Below are 16,049 nucleotides of genomic sequence, written 5' to 3'. Positions count from 1 at the left end.
GCATCAATTGATACGATTGGTGAAGGACCCTCGATACTACTATAGCGTTCCCAAGAAAACCATTGCGCGAACCATTCCCACCTGATGCTCACACCACGTCTGTTTGATCCCCACAGTAAGCGCGCCGCCACCTCCACATCGTTCGCGAAAGGCGTAGTTCAGGAGATAAGATAGCGGAGTTCATCGGTTAATCCGGTGTCGCTAAGTTTATTGGATGGGGGTTGTTGAGCGTTTGGCTGTCTCAGGTGTTACTAGGAAAGACGGGTGAGGAGGCTAGGCGAGATGAGTGGCTTGATGAATACGTCATAGCTACATAGTATGGGTATCTATCTTCATGCTGATGTTCCTGTTCTGCTGTGTGGAGTGTTGTTAAATAGCATATCTACTCGCCTAGGCAATTGTCATCTCCAATTAAAGGCAAAGTTGGAATTTACAAAACGATAGGATCTGAGTGGAACGCAAGACAACCTTGGAAGGGATATAACCTTAAGAGTAAATAAATTCCACCACCTCCCCTCCGCCTCCCCCACCCACCCTAGAGGCTTAGGCGAGATGAGTGGCTTGGTGGGCGTACGTTATAGCATGGGATTTGATGTAGCGACAACAGCCTGTATACCGCCTCTTTCTTCGTGCTTTAAGCCTGCTGTGCATGTTCCAGCAATTCTTCAGACGTCCTTCAGTGTACTTTTGGCACATCGCTCCCAGGTTCCTCGGAAGCTTAACACGACAATAACGTATCATGACAAACAGTTGAAGAACGAGCCAGAAGCAGAAAATGTGATGAGTGAAATACATTCCACGAAGACTATATACACGTCGAAAGAAAAGAACCCTCCAGCCCACTACCCTGCATTACTTAGGAAAACCCCCTCCTACTAAACCCATCAAACGAGGCTCGCTGGTACGAAAGATCTGATACAGCCGACATGGCATCTCCATTGCCATCCCTCCCATGTATCGGTCCTGATATCTCAGACACCCCATCGTCTCCAGCCCCATCATCTGGATCATCGAAAGGACTTCTTTCAATAAGGTGCACCCTCGAACCGATCCCAGGACCACCACCGCCTTCCCTCTCCATCTCCTCCATTAGACTACTTCCCCTACTCCCACTTGTAAAACTCGGCGGCGCGTCCCCACCCTCACCCCAACTCCCCCTCCCATTCAAACTCCCCCTCTCCGTAGTAAAACTCGGCGGCGGCAAACTACAAGGTCGATACGGCGGCGGCGGCTCACTCAAACTACTGTTATCGCCAAAGGGATCTTCAATCGGTCTGAGCGTATTGGAAGACACAGAGACCATGTCTGAGGTATCCATGCCGGTGAGGTAGGCGCCGTTGGAGTTGGAGTGGGATATGGGGCCGAGGATGATGGGGTGGAAGGCGCTGGGTGTGGATGTTGGGGGGAGGAGGTGGGAGTTGCGCTGTTGTTGGTGTTGGTGGTGTGATACGGAGGGGATTGGAGGAAGGACTGGGGCAGGGTGAGAGGGTGGTGGTGCGATGTACGGTTGTACATGTTCGTTCCCATGTCGTTGCGATATCTGTGATGGAGTCGTCATTTTCATCTCTTGGACTTCGCACTCAGCCGTGAGCGCAGTGGCGCGCCGTCTTTTTCGTTTGCGCACGCAGAGGAAGGTCACGCTGGCCATGATTGCAAGGACAACGATGGGTATGATGGCTGCGGCGGCGTAGATAGGCGTGTTGTTTGACTGCTTTCCGGGGAGAGGCAAGCCTACACCAGGGAAGGTGTCTGTTGGGGTAGGTGGTCCGAAGGAATCGGGCGAGAATGTTGTTACTGATGTTGTCCATGGTGAGGTTGTGGGCAAGTGGTCGGCGTATGGTGTTGTTGCAGAAGCGGACGTTTGCCATTCTTGAGACGACGGGGTGGGTCCGTATAGAGGAGGCCAGGGACGATCCGTCGGATACCCAGGTGGTCTTTTGCTTGGTAGAGCGGGTTTGGGAGGTGGCGAGGGTTGGCTGAAGAGTTCTGAGTTCCATGCACTGTTCGTTACTTGGACCTGGGTGATCGACGGCATCGCAGTGTACGATGGTGGTTCGACCGATGGACCAGTAGGTTCGATAACCACTGGAAGCAGGGAGATTGTTTCTGTGTCCGACTCGCTTTCAGTTTCCGTGGGCCAGGGCAGCCCTCTGTCATCTTCATCTTCGTCCCATTCCTCTTTCCTAGGCGGAGCCATTGCGGCTGGACGAACCGCTGACGCGAGCAACTAGCTGTGTATGGACGAGCCGCAGTGGTGTGTTGGGACGACACCAGTAAGGAGGCAGGAATCAGACGGAGATGCCTGACACCTAGATATGACCGAGGCGGGGAGCTGGAATGTGGTGGTGGTGATGCTCCACTTTCTGACCAGTGAAGGGAGATGCGGGGCCGAGAACGGGTTTTGGGCGTGACCTTCCAGGGTTGGTAGTCCAATCGATGACGCGAAAACGGCACACTATGTATCCTTAGGCAGCGAGTCGTTTCTTCTGCTGGACTCCTAAGCTGGAAGGATTGATTGACGTCTTGTTGGTCTTGAAAGGCAATGCGAAGTGGACACGAAGAGGGGAGGGCAATCCTTTGAGAAGTGGCCGCCCGGCTGGGGTGGCGCAGACATGTTACCCGTTGTCTGGCAACATGTGTGCGATGCGAGCTGTCAAGCCAACAGAATCAAAGTCCGAAGGGCCGGCTGCAAAGAGTCGGCGCGGTTGGCTACATGCTGGGATGCTGGGGAGAGACGGACTCAGCCTCGACGCCTATAAGACGAACAAACCCCACCTGCTCGGGAGGGGGTAAATTTAGCCTGGCTAATGTCTAGCCGTCGATCTAACAAAGCTTAGTATGATGCAATCGTATCTGCGTGCTGAGCACAGTCTGACAGCGTTTGTTCGTTATATTGCCTGGAATGCTGCTTTCATACTCATGGTGTCTTCGCTGTGGTGACGGGAAGTTGAACAAACAATGGCAAGGATAGGCCGGCGCATCCGACTGAGCTGGTATGCAGATCCTTTGGAGTGCCCGTATCGCGGTGGGTGATTGGATGGGAGTAGGGCCGGGACGATAGAGCTGACTGTGACAGGCTATAGCTGCAGTTGTTCGTCCTGGATGTTGCATGTGGGTACCGTTGAGGCATGGTATCATGACAAGATGCCCTCAGCTGCAGCTAGCAAACATGAAACACGGAACTAAGCCATGCAGTGCAGCTGCAGTGCGGGAGGTTCTCAAGTCCGGTGTTGTGAGTCTCCGCTGAGCACGTGTGGCGCCTGCTGACGGGCGGCCTCGAATCTTTCTACACGACAAACACATGGAGTGTTCCCACGCAGACTCCGCATTCACAGCACCGTCATGCGGCATTCAATGTCCCGATGGAACTCTGCTGCGAGATGTCAGCCAGTCCCATGGCATTAGTCCGACAGACGTGCCGGCTTGAGCTGACATGTGCTAAAGGCCCGCTTGGCTGATGATCTCATCGGCCCGCACGCGTCGGTTCCGCTATCCGCTGGCATTCACGACGCCAACGCTTAACCCCAGACTCCTCCGCTAACACGGCATGGACAAATTCAAGAGCGTCGCCAAAGGAGGCTGGCATCCCGAGAAGAGTCGCACTAACAGTGGGAGCGGTGGAGGCGGAGCGAGCGACTCGAAACTTACACAGGTAGTATGTAAGCCTACCTTCCTCCTTATCGACTGTGGATTAACGGTGTGCAGAAAGGATGGGTTGGAAAGGCACAGGGTAAAGACCCCCATGCAGAAGCCGCCCGCGATCACCAGTCAGCACCACTGTCATCCCTGAAAGACCCCTCGCAGTTTGCGCCGCCGCCCAAGAGACTCGACTACAGCGGCGGTCCGGCAGCATCTGCACCGTCCGGACCGTCGTCTGCGCCTGCTGGGTCGGCAAAGCAAAGACTGCAGGAGCGAGAAGAGGCTCGGAGAAGGGAAGAGGAAGAAGCAAACAGACCAGCCCCAGGGCCCTACCGACCCGACACGACGGGGTTGAGCACAGCGCATCTGCCCAAGCCGCCTGCGTTCAGACCTGGCGCTGCGACACCGCCGACTGCAGGTGCCGCCAAACCAAAGCCCAGCCTGCCCCCACGGCCTCCACTACCACCGCGCCAGAACTCGAACCCCGATGAATTCGCACCGGCTCCTCCACCTACCTACAATGAGGCGACACAAGAGGCGAGACCTGAACAGGGAGTGCTGAACCAAGGTGCTCTGGGTCGCCTGGGTCAAGCAGGTGTCTCGGTGTCGGGCTTTGGTATCGGGCGGACAGCTTCTCCTCCAGTACCGCCTCGCGCAAACCCATCACCGCCCGTTCCTCCGCGACAGAACTCAGGCTCGAGAGCTGTCTTACCACCTCCCGCCCCGCCCAGTCGCGGCTCACAAATGAACGAGCTGCAGAGTAGGTTCGCAAGTATGTCTGGGCCAAAATCACCAGCAGCTCCCCCAGCCACTGGCACGTCGTGGGCAGACAAGCAGGCAGCACTGCGGACAGCTAGCAGTCTACGCGATGACCCGTCCAAGGTATCAGCTTCCGACTTGAAAGGCGCGGCATCGACTGCGAACAACTTCCAGCAGCGGCATGGAGATCAGGTCGCCTCTGGGTGGAAGTCGGCCAACTCGATAAACCAAAAGTACGGCATTGCTGGCAAGATGAACAACTTCGCATCGTCGAGTGCATCGCAAGGCCCGGCGCAGTCGTCGTCGCAAAGTAGTGCGGGAGGCCTAGGAAAAAAGGCACCGCCTCCGCCACCGCCCAAGAAGAAGGAACTGAGCGACGGCTCGGGTGAACCACCGCCGATTCCTCTGAGTAGCAAGCCGAAGTTTTAAGAATCTCTAATCGTAGTCTACCCATAATCTAGAGATAGCAACTTGAACATTACCAGTGCATCTCCCACTGTCACATTAAACCTGTTCCCCAGATGTGGCTGCGGCACGTCACCCTGCCTTTCCCAGTTACGGCGTCGGTGGCTTTTGCTCCCAGATTTGCGCTTAGCCGGACCCTCAACAGGTTCACAGCATCCTTGCAGAAATTTTGCAGCATGCATCTCTACAATCGCACAACGCAAGATGACGACCGCCTTTTGGTGGACAAGACGGGATGTATATTCGTGTTACCCCATGGCGTTAGACTTGCGAGCAGATGTAAATTCTAGATAAACTTCAAGAGGGTCTTGTCGAGGCGGGTGTCCAGTGGGAGGTGGTGATTATTCGCCTCGGTAGCTGGTCGCGACGCCATTGGCCCGTCACGCTCAGCATAACCAAGAGGGACGTCCAGAAGCCTTTGCCTGCTGCTTCTAGCTCCTTGTCCGACGCACCGTTACTGCATGCGTCCTCGCTCCGGGCATATCTGTGCACTTAATTCTACGATATAACCTGTGCGCCTTGCCCTGGGTTCGTGCGTGTACCCCAAGCAGTACACCCAGGTGGTATCGCGTGCGTAGCGAGAAACGAATAACAACAACACCAACTCTATCGCAGCTTTGCGCCGACGATAGGCACGCCCAGAGCTCCGAGGGCCGATTCCCGCGATAAAGTTTGGCACAACCGTTGGGCATTGACCTCATCGGACCACAGAAAAACCCCAGCGGCCCCCAGACCCTCTGCCTCTGCCGCACCCTGTTTGCGCCTGCCTGGCCAACACCTTCACCTCACCCACCACCCGCCCATTGAGCGCTGCCACCACCTGCCCCTCCACCCGCGCATCGTCCCCCGCCGCCACGCCCACCATGTCCGGCGCAGGCCCTTCCCTACACCCCGGCGACTGGCCGTCGAGGGCTGTCCTCCAGTTCCCTCCCGATGCCGCGCCCTCGCCCATTCCGCCGCCATGGTCGGGCGAGTCGACCTTCCAGAACCCCTTCCCCATCCCCGAAGACATTTACCAGGGCGCACTGTCGTACAAGGTCCCGCTGACCATTGCCTCCGTCTACTTCGTGGCCGTGACGTACGTCAACTGGTACAACCGCCAGCACGGCAACAAGCCGTGGAGGATCGCCAAAACCCGCCCCTTCCACGCCTTTGTCATCTTCCACAATGTCTTCCTGGCCGTCTACTCGGCCGTGACGTGCGTGGCCATGATCCGCTGCCTCAAGCACTCGTTTCCCCACTACAGCGAGCCCAACGCCGTTGTCGGCACCATCGACGCCCTCTGCAAGATCCACGGCCCCCGCGGCCTGGGCGACGCCGTCACCTACAGCAACGTCAACGACAGCTGGAGCAGCCTCAATTCCAAGGTTCAGATTGGCCCCAACGGCCTGCCCGACACCACCGACGTTGGCAGGATCTGGAACGAGGGTCTCGCTTTCTGGGGCTGGTGGTTCTACCTCTCCAAGTTCTACGAGGTCCTTGACACGGCCATTATTCTCGCAAAGGGCAAGCGCAGTACTACCCTCCAGAAGTACCACCATGCCGGCGCTATGTTGTCCATGTGGGCTGGTATGCGCTTCATGTCGCCTCCTATCTGGATGTTTGCCACGGTCAACTCTGGAATCCACGCCATGATGGTAAGCAGCTTTTTTAAAACACACAGAAAACCCTCACTAACATCGTTTAGTACACTTACTACACCGTCTCTGCGCTCGGCTACCGCGTCCCCAACATCGTCAAGCGAACTCTCACCACCCTCCAAATCACCCAGTTCCTCGTCGGATCCGCCTTCGCCGCTATCCACCTCTTCATCTCCTACACTGTCCCCGTTTCGGTCGCATACAAGGTTGCTGAGAAGGTCGCGCCCAAGGTGGTCTCGTCGAGCGTCTCATCCGCAGTTGCATCCGCTACAGAGTCGGTTGCCGAAGCTCTCCCCACCGTGACTGGTGTTGCTGTAGCCTTCCTCAGAAAGCTCATCTACCGCGCAGCTGGCGATGAGGGTCTCGCAGAGAACATCCCCGTCCCTGGCCAGCCCATCCCCGTCCGTCAGCCCCAGCAAGTCATTGCCGGAGAGCCTGCCCCCACCCACAACGCAGTCCACGACTTCTTCCACCCCCACGAGACAGTCGAGAGGACCTTCTACCGCACCGAGTACCAGACCGTTCCCTGCGTCGACACCTCCGGCCAAGCCTTTGCCATCTACGTCAACCTGATCTACCTCGCCCCGCTGACCATCCTCTTCATGCGCTTCTTCTTCAAGTCGTACCTCCGCCGCTCCACCCCCAACTCCAAGCAGAACTTCAAGCACCGCACCATCTCCGACGCCGCCGGCGACGCCAGCCGCAACGTTGAGCGCGAACTCGACTCCCTCGACAAATCCGCCGAAGACGCCATCTCCTCAGGCGTGAACCGCGCTAGAGACGCCGTCCGCGGAAGGAAGCCCGCAAACGGCCACATCAAAGACGAGCGCAAGGGCAGCATGTCCCCCGCCAACCAAAAGTTCCTCGAAAACGTAAACCGCCGCGTTAGCCAGAAACTGCAAGAGCTTGATGAGGGCGCCGATGCGACCAGCAAGAAGGCCAGGCAGATTGCCAAGGAGCTTGTTGGCAAGGCTGAGGCTGCTGGCGAGAAGGTCGAGCAGGCGTACGAGGATAACGAGGAGGATGTCAAGGAGAAGGAGAAGGAGAATGCGAATGGTAACAAGGAGAAGATGGACCGGAACCGCAGTCCGAGCAAGTTGCCGCGTAAGCAGCAAAACAAGAAGAATGGCCCGAGTGACGAGCAGGTCGCTAAGCCGGAGAAGGAGGCTGAGCCTAAGGATTTGAAGAATACACTTGGGGAGAAGGACGGTAAGGGTCTTTTCTAGATGAGCAGAACTGTTCATCTAGGTCGCCAGTGAGCCACAAACCACAACAGGCTCAGTCCTGTGTAAGCAGCATGCCGACTTCGGCTTCACGCTGTCTCTCCTGCCTCTAGGGCTGGAAAGCAAATTTTCCTAGGCGCCCTGTTATAGATCGCGAGATATCCGGTCACATATGTATCTGTATCTTGCTTTTTGAGGGAATCGATGTCATACCGGACATTTATACACAACTAAAAGCTGGGAGGGAAGGTATATCCAAATGTACGAGAGATGATGGAACTGGAAGGGAAAGGATAGGATAGGAATGGAATGGATGGCGTAGGCTATGGAATCTAAATTTCATTTATTTCTTCACAACCTCATGCTCTGATGGTGCTCATGCCCAAGTAAGGCTTATCAATGCGCATTGCCTTGTTGCCGCTCATTCCAGCTTTCAAGCTTGTGGTCTGAGACAAATTGCTGAGCGACTAGAACGTCTCCAGTCTCTTGTCCACTCCTTCCACGATCCACGAATATCATCTAATACCCCCTATCCCTCCTCCACCCATACTCATCCCCATCCCCATAACCCCCCCACCCAACTCCAAAACCTCCTCCCTCCTCCTCCTCTCCTTCTTCTCCCTCCTCACCACCTCCCTCATCCCTCCCGCCCCACTTCCTTCTATCCTCGCCGTCACGCCCTTGTGTCCCTGCCCACCACCACCACTCCCCTTAAACCCGTCTTCGTCGTTGCGAGCGAAGATTTGCAAGCCGCGCAAATGCGTATCCTTTCCATTCTGATGGTTCTCCAATATCTTGATTTGAACCAGATGCGCTCGTAGCACTGGTAACTTTGGCGTTGAGAAAGTATTGGAGGGAGCGGGGCGGGGAGCGGGGTTGGGTGAGAGGGATGCGAAAGGGGCGCGGGGGTGGGGACGAGGGAGTGTTTGTGGTTGTGTTTGAGGGGGGATGGGCGTGGATGGGGGGTGGTTTTGGGTTGGTGTGACGGTGGGGTTTGGGTGGAGGTTTGCGCGGCGGGTGCGGGTGCGGGTGCCTGGTGGAGGGGGTTGTGACTGTTGGGTGGGTTGGGGGGTGTCGTATGATGGATAGGGAGGTATAGGCGTGTCTTGCTGTCCTGGAGTTTGCATATCCAGATCGGCTCCCTGGCCCGGCGCCGCGTTTTCAGAATCAGAAGATGCGTCGTTGCCTCTCCTCCCGCCGTTAAGGTGCAAGGCGTCTGTGAGGAGACGTTGTGGCCGTTCGCCTGCGTTCCCTCCATCACCTTCTTCATCGTCGTCGTCACCACCCTCATCATCACTATCCGGATCTCCTACCCCCGAGAAATCAGCCCAGATCCATCCCCGCGGACTCTCCAATCGCATCTCGCCCCATTCCTGGAGGTCGTTCAGCCCGCTGCCAGCGAGGAAGATGATCTTCGTAGGCGTATAACTCTCGTCTTGTTCAAAGTCGAGATACAGTCTCAATCCCACAACACGGACGAGTTTGAAGAAGTGGATGTTGAGATAATGAGGCTGTGGTCCATCGGATTGCCAGAAGAGGTTCGTATTCAGATGCCGCAGTTGGGGAATTGAACAGCCTGGTTTAGAAGAAGAGACGGTCCAGGATGCCAGGGTGGAGATTTCGCGGAGGTAAGGTGGTGGGGGATCGAGGTTGGGTAGACTATCTGAGGGGAGGTTTGGGGATGCGAGACCATCTTCTGAACCGAGTTCTTCGTCGCCTTCGTCGTCTTCTTCTTGGTCTTCTTCATCGCCTTCGAGGCCGATTAGGTCGTCGCCAAGTGTTTCGTCGTCGTCGGCGGCGGAGGCATCCTGCTCTTCTTCTTCTTCGACATCTTGGCGACCGTCTAGGTCTGCGTCGCTGGACGTGTCTTGGGCTTCTGGTGGTGAGGGCGGGGGCATGCGATGTTGGTGTGCTTGGCCTCCTCGTCGGCGAAGTGAAGGCGGCATGCTGATCTTCGCTTCCTCAAGTGCTGTAAAGGGACGCTAGATTGACCTCACGAGGTACAGCATGCAAGCTCCGGGGATGGTAGCTAGGGCCCGTGGCGACAGCAAGCAGGGGTGAAGCGCGTCTGAAAGGGTCTGGAGTGTGCTGTATGGCTGCCTTGACCGGACACCTCAGGCAGCTTCCGTGCAAACCTTCGTTCGCAAGTCGCGACTACTCCCGCACCTATCGTCTGTCTAGGCTCGCCTCGGTCCACGGGTATCTGGTATTTGGGATCGTGGCGTCCCTGGCTAAGGCGAATGTGGTCGACCGTGCGGAAAAGTGTTGATCACTCACGTGCATGCAAGCCAGGTACCCGACCGGACGCGAACAGTGCGAACCCAACTTCAGTGTCGATATATTGATGTAGGGGCGATACTCTCCGGTATCTAGGCCTGTTTTTGGTGGCCGATGCGGTTTCTTTTTCTGCGGTTCGCCTCGTGCTGCTTTCTCCGCCAGGGTCATGTTTGCTTGTTTGCGATGGAAGCAGGACTGGAACTGGAAATCTGAAGGTCCAAGCGCCAGGGAGATCACCAATCCCGAGGTCCCTCTCCCTTTCAGACCCACCCTGTGCCTGACACTACCCTCAACGCCCCCCCACCGACTCCCCCGCACGCATACTGTATGTTTCGCGTCCGCTTATAATCGTCTGCCTGCATACTTGCCATGCATATACTCCTGTACCAGTGTCGGAGAAGACCCCGTAGAGCCCAACATGGGGCGGCAACGCTAGGCAGCGTCCCCGCAGCGCCGCCGTCTACACTACGAGTAACGATAGCTCAAGGTTCGGATTCGCCTCAGCCGTCAGATTAGAGTTTTGGATACAGCTCCAGAGCTCCTCACAGGATGGAGAAGGCCGCTGGTGGGCAATAGTCTACTGGGAACTTGATAGACTGGCTGGGCCGCTGTGCATGCTACTACAAGCCATAGTCAACCAAACTCGACTCAACATAATGATGCGGGATACTAAACCGGTTCTTCCCTTAGATGCAGGTCCCGCCGTTTCTTGTTGTATATTTCTCATGAACGACCATACGTTGCTCTCTTCGAGCAACACGCTACTCTCGTTTGATACCACTGCGCAACGTTGCTTTGCGTCAGCTTGACATTCGGTCCAGCTCTCGACACCATGGTGCACAGCTCAGCCGACCTGGCGATGGCCGCCGAACAGCAACAACGGATTACCATTGCCTTCCTGGTTGTATCCTGGATATTCATTCTGCTCAGGATATGGACTCGCACATGTATCATCCGCAGCTTTGGCTGGGACGATGCCGTCATGCTGCTTGCCGGTGTAGGTTCTTGTCACCCCTGCCGAGTGGTCAATGACTAATATTAACAGTTGACTTTCACTTTGTTCTGCGGATCAGTTTGGTTGGTTGAAGCATCTGGCGGAACCAGCGAGATTACCAGTGCAGATGAGTTGCAGAAGGTGACAAAGGTGCGTATTCTGACTTTGTCGTCGCGAATCATACTAACCATTACAGTGGGTTATTGTGAGAGAAACCGGATATCTCATGGCCATCATGCTGGTCAAGATTTCTCTGGCTATCTTCTTCTCCCGCATCGTCGTCAGGCGCAGTCACTTCATCATCATCTACGTGACCGTCGCTGCCAACATTGTGTCATCGATGTCTGCATTCTTCTACGTCATCTTCCGATGCGGACCCAACTTGGAGAAGTACGCAGTCAACGAGATCATCGGTCGCTGCCAATCGCGGCAGGTCGACTATTTCTTTGCCTATCAACAAGGTATGTGGCGCGAATGAATTATTTACACACAAGCTTACGAAGTACTCCACAGCGACCTTTAGTACATTGACAGACGTCGTCTTCTTCTTATTACCCATCCCCATTCTATGGTACGCCAACATGGATCTGCGGCACAAATTCTCCGTCGGCTTTATCCTATCCCTCGCAGCTCTGTACGTCTCGACTAAAGCCACTCTCAAACCGCTCTACTAACATATCACAGTGGCTGCATCTGCTCCGGAATCCGCTTCCCTTACATAACCGGTCTAACAGAACTCGAAGACTTCTTCTGGGACGTGACCAACGTGTCCATATGGAGTACCGTCGAATGCGGCACATGCATCATCGTCGGCTGCATGGCAACCCTCCGCCCACTCATGAAAATGGGAATCTCAAGAGCACGCGACATGACCACCAGGGACGGAAGCAGGAGCGGCACAATGAAGAGCACGCGAGCATCTCCACGAACAACGAACCACTCCCTGTCCCAACTCAACTTGCATGCAACGCCGCAGAACAACCTCCTACTCGCGGAGCTGGGCATACAATACACCGGCATCGAAAAGAAGGCTTCTTCATCACCAAAACTGGAATCGATGTACGAAGCAAAGACTATAACGCGCCCAAACACCGCGGCAACACCCCTCCCGTCAGACATGGGCTACACGAAACGCAGCAGCGCTGACCCTATCCTCGCTCGCACCTCGTCCGACGCAACAGACCTCCCTTTATGGAAGGCGCCGGAGGAGAAGAAACCACGCCAACCGTCGCGTCTCAGCCTCAGCCGCGCATTACTACATCGCAGCCGGCCCACGAGCGAAGATGTGAACTATGCTGGACCCTTGTCCGATCCCATTTCGCCGCCGCCGAGATATATGGACGCAGGGGATGCGGTTTGAGCATCTCGAAACCGAACGCGAGCTGAACATTGTACATATACACAGACACGACCGTAACGACGCTACGCCTTTCCTTTTTCATTCGTGGAGATCAAAACCAGTCGTTAGATGGACGACAAAGAAAATCAGTTTTATACCCCAATGTATTTTTAGCCAACCCAGAAGACGTCGGATCTAATAACTACGACTGTCAAGACAGTATTCTCAGCCATGTCCGGCAATGCCACTAGTTTTGTCAACGCTGACCTTTGTCGTGACTTGGCTGTGATGCATTTTTCCGTCAAGAAAGTATCCTCAATGTCCCTAGACTGCAAACTATGTAATGGATTGTACCATGGGCGGCCCGCCACCCGGGTTGTCAACGCTAACGCTCGCTGTGGGTTGGAAGTAGTGAATCCTGTACTACGGGTAAACACGGCGGAAGAAGGTTTTCCGTCGTACCAGTACCAGTTACAAGGAAAAGGGGATGAGACTATTGACATGGCATGGCATGCCTTGCAGCATGGTACGATGGCGTCGTGAAGTACGGGGTAATGGGGGGTCATTACCTACCGCCTCAAACTGAAGGCTCCGCATTCTATGGCAGTTCCAATCCGAACGCACATCAGAAAGGAGACATACAACACTAATCCACCACCACCACCCCACCCAAACACGTAGATGACTATATCCCTTTCAAGCACCGATAGACAATTTACCTCGTTTTTGTACAAAACATATGACCATGACTTTCGTTGCTTTTCACCATGATCACCAATGATCCCGCATCCTCATCACCTATCTCCCACCCATAAACTCAGGCTTAAACGCCTTAACACCCCCCGCCTTCATCAGCTCCCTCAACGCCATAGTAGCATACTGGCTACTCGCCAACTGTAACTTGATCACCACAGCAATCTTTTCCTCTCCCGCCTCTTCCTTCTCCTCTCCGTCCTCCATCTGCGCGTCTGCAATCTCTCCCTCCTTCCCATCCTCTTTACCCCCATCTTTCTTTCCAACATCTCTCTCGCGGCCCAGTCTTTGCAAGTCTGTTTGAACAAACTGCTCATCCACCTTCCTATAACTATGAACATTGAACTCAAGCGGTTGAAGTGGCCGGGCTAGGAACTTCCTATACCCCCCACTCAAACTAACCTCCCTCCAACTCCTCCGCATATTATACGGATCCAACCCCCCACCCTTCTCACTCCCCATAAAAGTCTTGTAGTACTCCCCAATCTCATTTCTAGGGTACTCGACATCGAAGCCCGGTTGCGGTAAGACAACGTCCCAGATACTATACTCGCCACTAGCCGCTTCATGCGCAGTAAGCGGACGCGCGCGTTCGAAATCCGCGTCGGGAGCAAGGGACGAGTCGGCGCCGGAGGGATCGATGATGGGTTCGCCGTCTTGGTCGTGTGTTGCTTTTGGCATTTTCTCCGTACTACCCGTTTCTTTATCGCGGTGTTCGTTTACGAGGACGAGGTCGCCGGGAACGACTTTGTCGCCGTGGGTGGCCCAGCGTTTGCCGGCTACGCTGTTCCAGACGAGGGATTGGTAGGCGTGGACGTACATTAAACGCAGTGTACGCGGGATTGTCATGAGTGCGCCTTGCCAGTCTGTTTTGCGGTCGTAGCGGCCTGATTTACTGTTGCGCGAACTTAGATGCTGGATTATGTTTCGTTCGGCTGTGAATTTCCGAGGGAGGAAGTCGAGGGCTTCGGTGCCGGAGCCCTTGGTTTTCCAGATGTGCAGGGCGTGCGCGCGGTTGCGGTCGTCTTGCGAGACTAGGGTTGTGGACTCTGAAGGGTTTAGGGCAGAGGCGAGGGCGGTGTCGCTGTATGCGAGGAGGTCCTCAACGGCGCCTTTGAGGTCGTCTTGTAGCATCTTGCGGCCGATGGCGTCGGTGCTGGCGGCGAAGGAGCCGAAGCGTTGGAGACCGTAGTAGTTGATGAAGCCTTTTTGGGAGAAGTCGGTGATGGCTTTGCTGACTACATCGTGGGCCAATTTACTTCGCTGAGCAAAGTCTAGTCCTTCCTCGCTTTGGAAATGGCAGTCTCGGAGGGTGATGGTGAACTCGTTGCCCATCAGGTCTCCTAGCTTTAGGTCGTTATGGCGGTACTCAAAGTCTCCTACGGCGGCATTGAACAGGATTTTGTTGAAGTTCTGGATGCGCTGGGCTAATTGGCGCTTGACGCAGACTCTTTGGACGGTGCATGCTCGTCTATCTTTTGTGCCTGCGAAGCCGAAGCCCTTGGCGCCGCAGTTGAGCTTGCTCCCTAGGAACCCTACAACTTCCATTGTATCCTTGTTCTCCTTGTACAGGTTGAAGTGCAAGTATTCACCACCAAGCTCCTCCCAATCTTGACCTCCGCGTCGGCCTCCCTGGTTCTCGCGATCCTTTGCGCCGCCCTTGCCCTTCTTCTTTTTGCGCTCTGCTGGTGGAGTCGCCTTGATGCGTATAGTCTGGTTCTCCTCCATCGCGCTCTCGAGGAGGTTGGGAAAGATCCGACGTAGACTCTGGTGCGCTTGGGTACGCTTGTCTTTGTCGGTTATGGGCGATGATATGACGGCTTTGAAGTCTTTTGCCTTTCGCGATTCCTTTCTCCGTACTTGTCTGACAAGTTTTACGATCTCGTCGGTAGTCTGTTCGCCGAATATCGAGTGGAGAATATTGCGATCTTCTTCCGGTAACTGTACGTGTTAGCATTTGCGCAATATATATGCGTATAGACCACCCACCTGTTCTTCAGGCTCTTCCTGGGCTGCCGGTGGTTTTCCAATGATTTGCTCTCCGTCATTCTCAGACTCCTTCGGCGCATCTTCCACCTTTACCGTCTCGGGCACCGCAAGCGTAGTCTCACCAGCAACGCCCGCATCCTGCATAACAGCATCAACCTTCTCCTCAGTCGCTGCCGTACTCTCAGGCTTCCTTTCATCCACACCGTTGGTCGCCTCCGCCTTCTCTTTCCCAGCCTTCTTCTTATCCACCACCTCCGTGCTCTTCAAATGCAACACCTGCCCATCCAACCCAATCTCATTGACCAAAAAGTCCGTATACCTCTGCTTCAGCACCCCCGTAAAACCCAGGTTATCCGGGCAGACATATTCGGTTATACCGGCGCGTACTTCGCGCTCCAGATCCGTGTCAATGGTTGCTGGTGCTGAGGGAATCGGAGCTGTCTGCGGAGCTGCTGAGGATGTGGTGGAGAGCGAGGGAGCGGCATTATCGTCGAGTCGCGCGCGTTTCGCCGGTCGCATGGATTCGTCTGACGGGTCAGACATGTTTGCGCACTTGAGAGATGTGGTGAGGTGATTGTGTGGGAAGGGTAGGTTTTGTACAAGGTTGAGCTGCGAGACTCTAAGAGGGGAAGTTTTTCCCGAGGACGTGCGCGCGGGGAGGTGAGTTTTGGCGAGGGCCTCACATGTTTACATGAACACTGTCTACATAATCTCACCTTGCCAGAACCTGTAATGAGGTGGTTCAGACTACCAAAAAGACATCACAGACAAAATATTCAAGCATTAATAATATCATAGGATATTGAATTCATCATCTTATCAACTCGACTCAAAAGAAAAGGTTCCGGCCCAAACTCCTCCATCCTGCCCAGGGGTATAAATAATGCTTCTCGACTTCATACAGCGTATCTTTCAAGCGAGTGTGACATTCCGCCTCTTACATGGGACAAAGACAGAACAACCAAAAAAGG

The 16,049-nt window shown here is 55.0% G+C and overlaps 5 protein-coding genes across 5 annotated transcripts; 3 read left to right on the top strand and 2 right to left on the bottom strand.

Moving 5' to 3' along the window:
* Positions 1-3,547: 3,547 nt before the first annotated feature.
* On the top strand, positions 3,548-4,827 carry J4E90_009869 (uncharacterized protein; the record flags this gene model as incomplete). The annotated part of the gene is made up of 2 exons (XM_051439387.1): positions 3,548-3,655; positions 3,706-4,827. The coding sequence occupies 2 exons, from the start codon at positions 3,548-3,550 to the stop codon at positions 4,825-4,827; spliced, it is 1,230 nt and encodes a 409-aa protein (XP_051286604.1).
* An 899-nt stretch (positions 4,828-5,726) lies between these two features.
* On the top strand, positions 5,727-7,729 carry J4E90_009868 (uncharacterized protein; the record flags this gene model as incomplete). The annotated part of the gene is made up of 2 exons (XM_051439386.1): positions 5,727-6,500; positions 6,551-7,729. The coding sequence occupies 2 exons, from the start codon at positions 5,727-5,729 to the stop codon at positions 7,727-7,729; spliced, it is 1,953 nt and encodes a 650-aa protein (XP_051286603.1).
* A 512-nt stretch (positions 7,730-8,241) lies between these two features.
* On the bottom strand, positions 8,242-9,624 carry J4E90_009867 (uncharacterized protein; the record flags this gene model as incomplete). The annotated part of the gene is made up of 1 exon (XM_051439385.1): positions 8,242-9,624. One exon carries the CDS (start codon positions 9,622-9,624, stop codon positions 8,242-8,244), a length of 1,383 nt encoding a protein of 460 aa, XP_051286602.1.
* Positions 9,625-10,835: 1,211 nt separating this feature from the next.
* Positions 10,836-12,357, top strand: J4E90_009866 (uncharacterized protein; the record flags this gene model as incomplete). The annotated part of the gene is made up of 5 exons (XM_051439384.1): positions 10,836-11,000; positions 11,049-11,147; positions 11,194-11,458; positions 11,511-11,631; positions 11,682-12,357. 5 exons carry the CDS (start codon positions 10,836-10,838, stop codon positions 12,355-12,357), a joined length of 1,326 nt encoding a protein of 441 aa, XP_051286601.1.
* A 777-nt stretch (positions 12,358-13,134) lies between these two features.
* On the bottom strand, positions 13,135-15,621 carry J4E90_009865 (uncharacterized protein; the record flags this gene model as incomplete). The annotated part of the gene is made up of 2 exons (XM_051439383.1): positions 13,135-15,030; positions 15,079-15,621. 2 exons carry the CDS (start codon positions 15,619-15,621, stop codon positions 13,135-13,137), a joined length of 2,439 nt encoding a protein of 812 aa, XP_051286600.1.
* Between the last annotated feature and the right edge of the window lie 428 nt (positions 15,622-16,049).

Source organism: Alternaria incomplexa, assembly GCF_024043165.1.
Source record: "Alternaria incomplexa strain BMP 0042 chromosome Unknown scaffold_18, whole genome shotgun sequence".
Lineage (NCBI taxonomy): Eukaryota > Fungi > Ascomycota > Dothideomycetes > Pleosporales > Pleosporaceae > Alternaria > Alternaria incomplexa.
The sequence above is the reverse complement of the archived record's forward strand: the minus strand, read 5'-3'. Positions and strand labels throughout refer to the sequence as shown.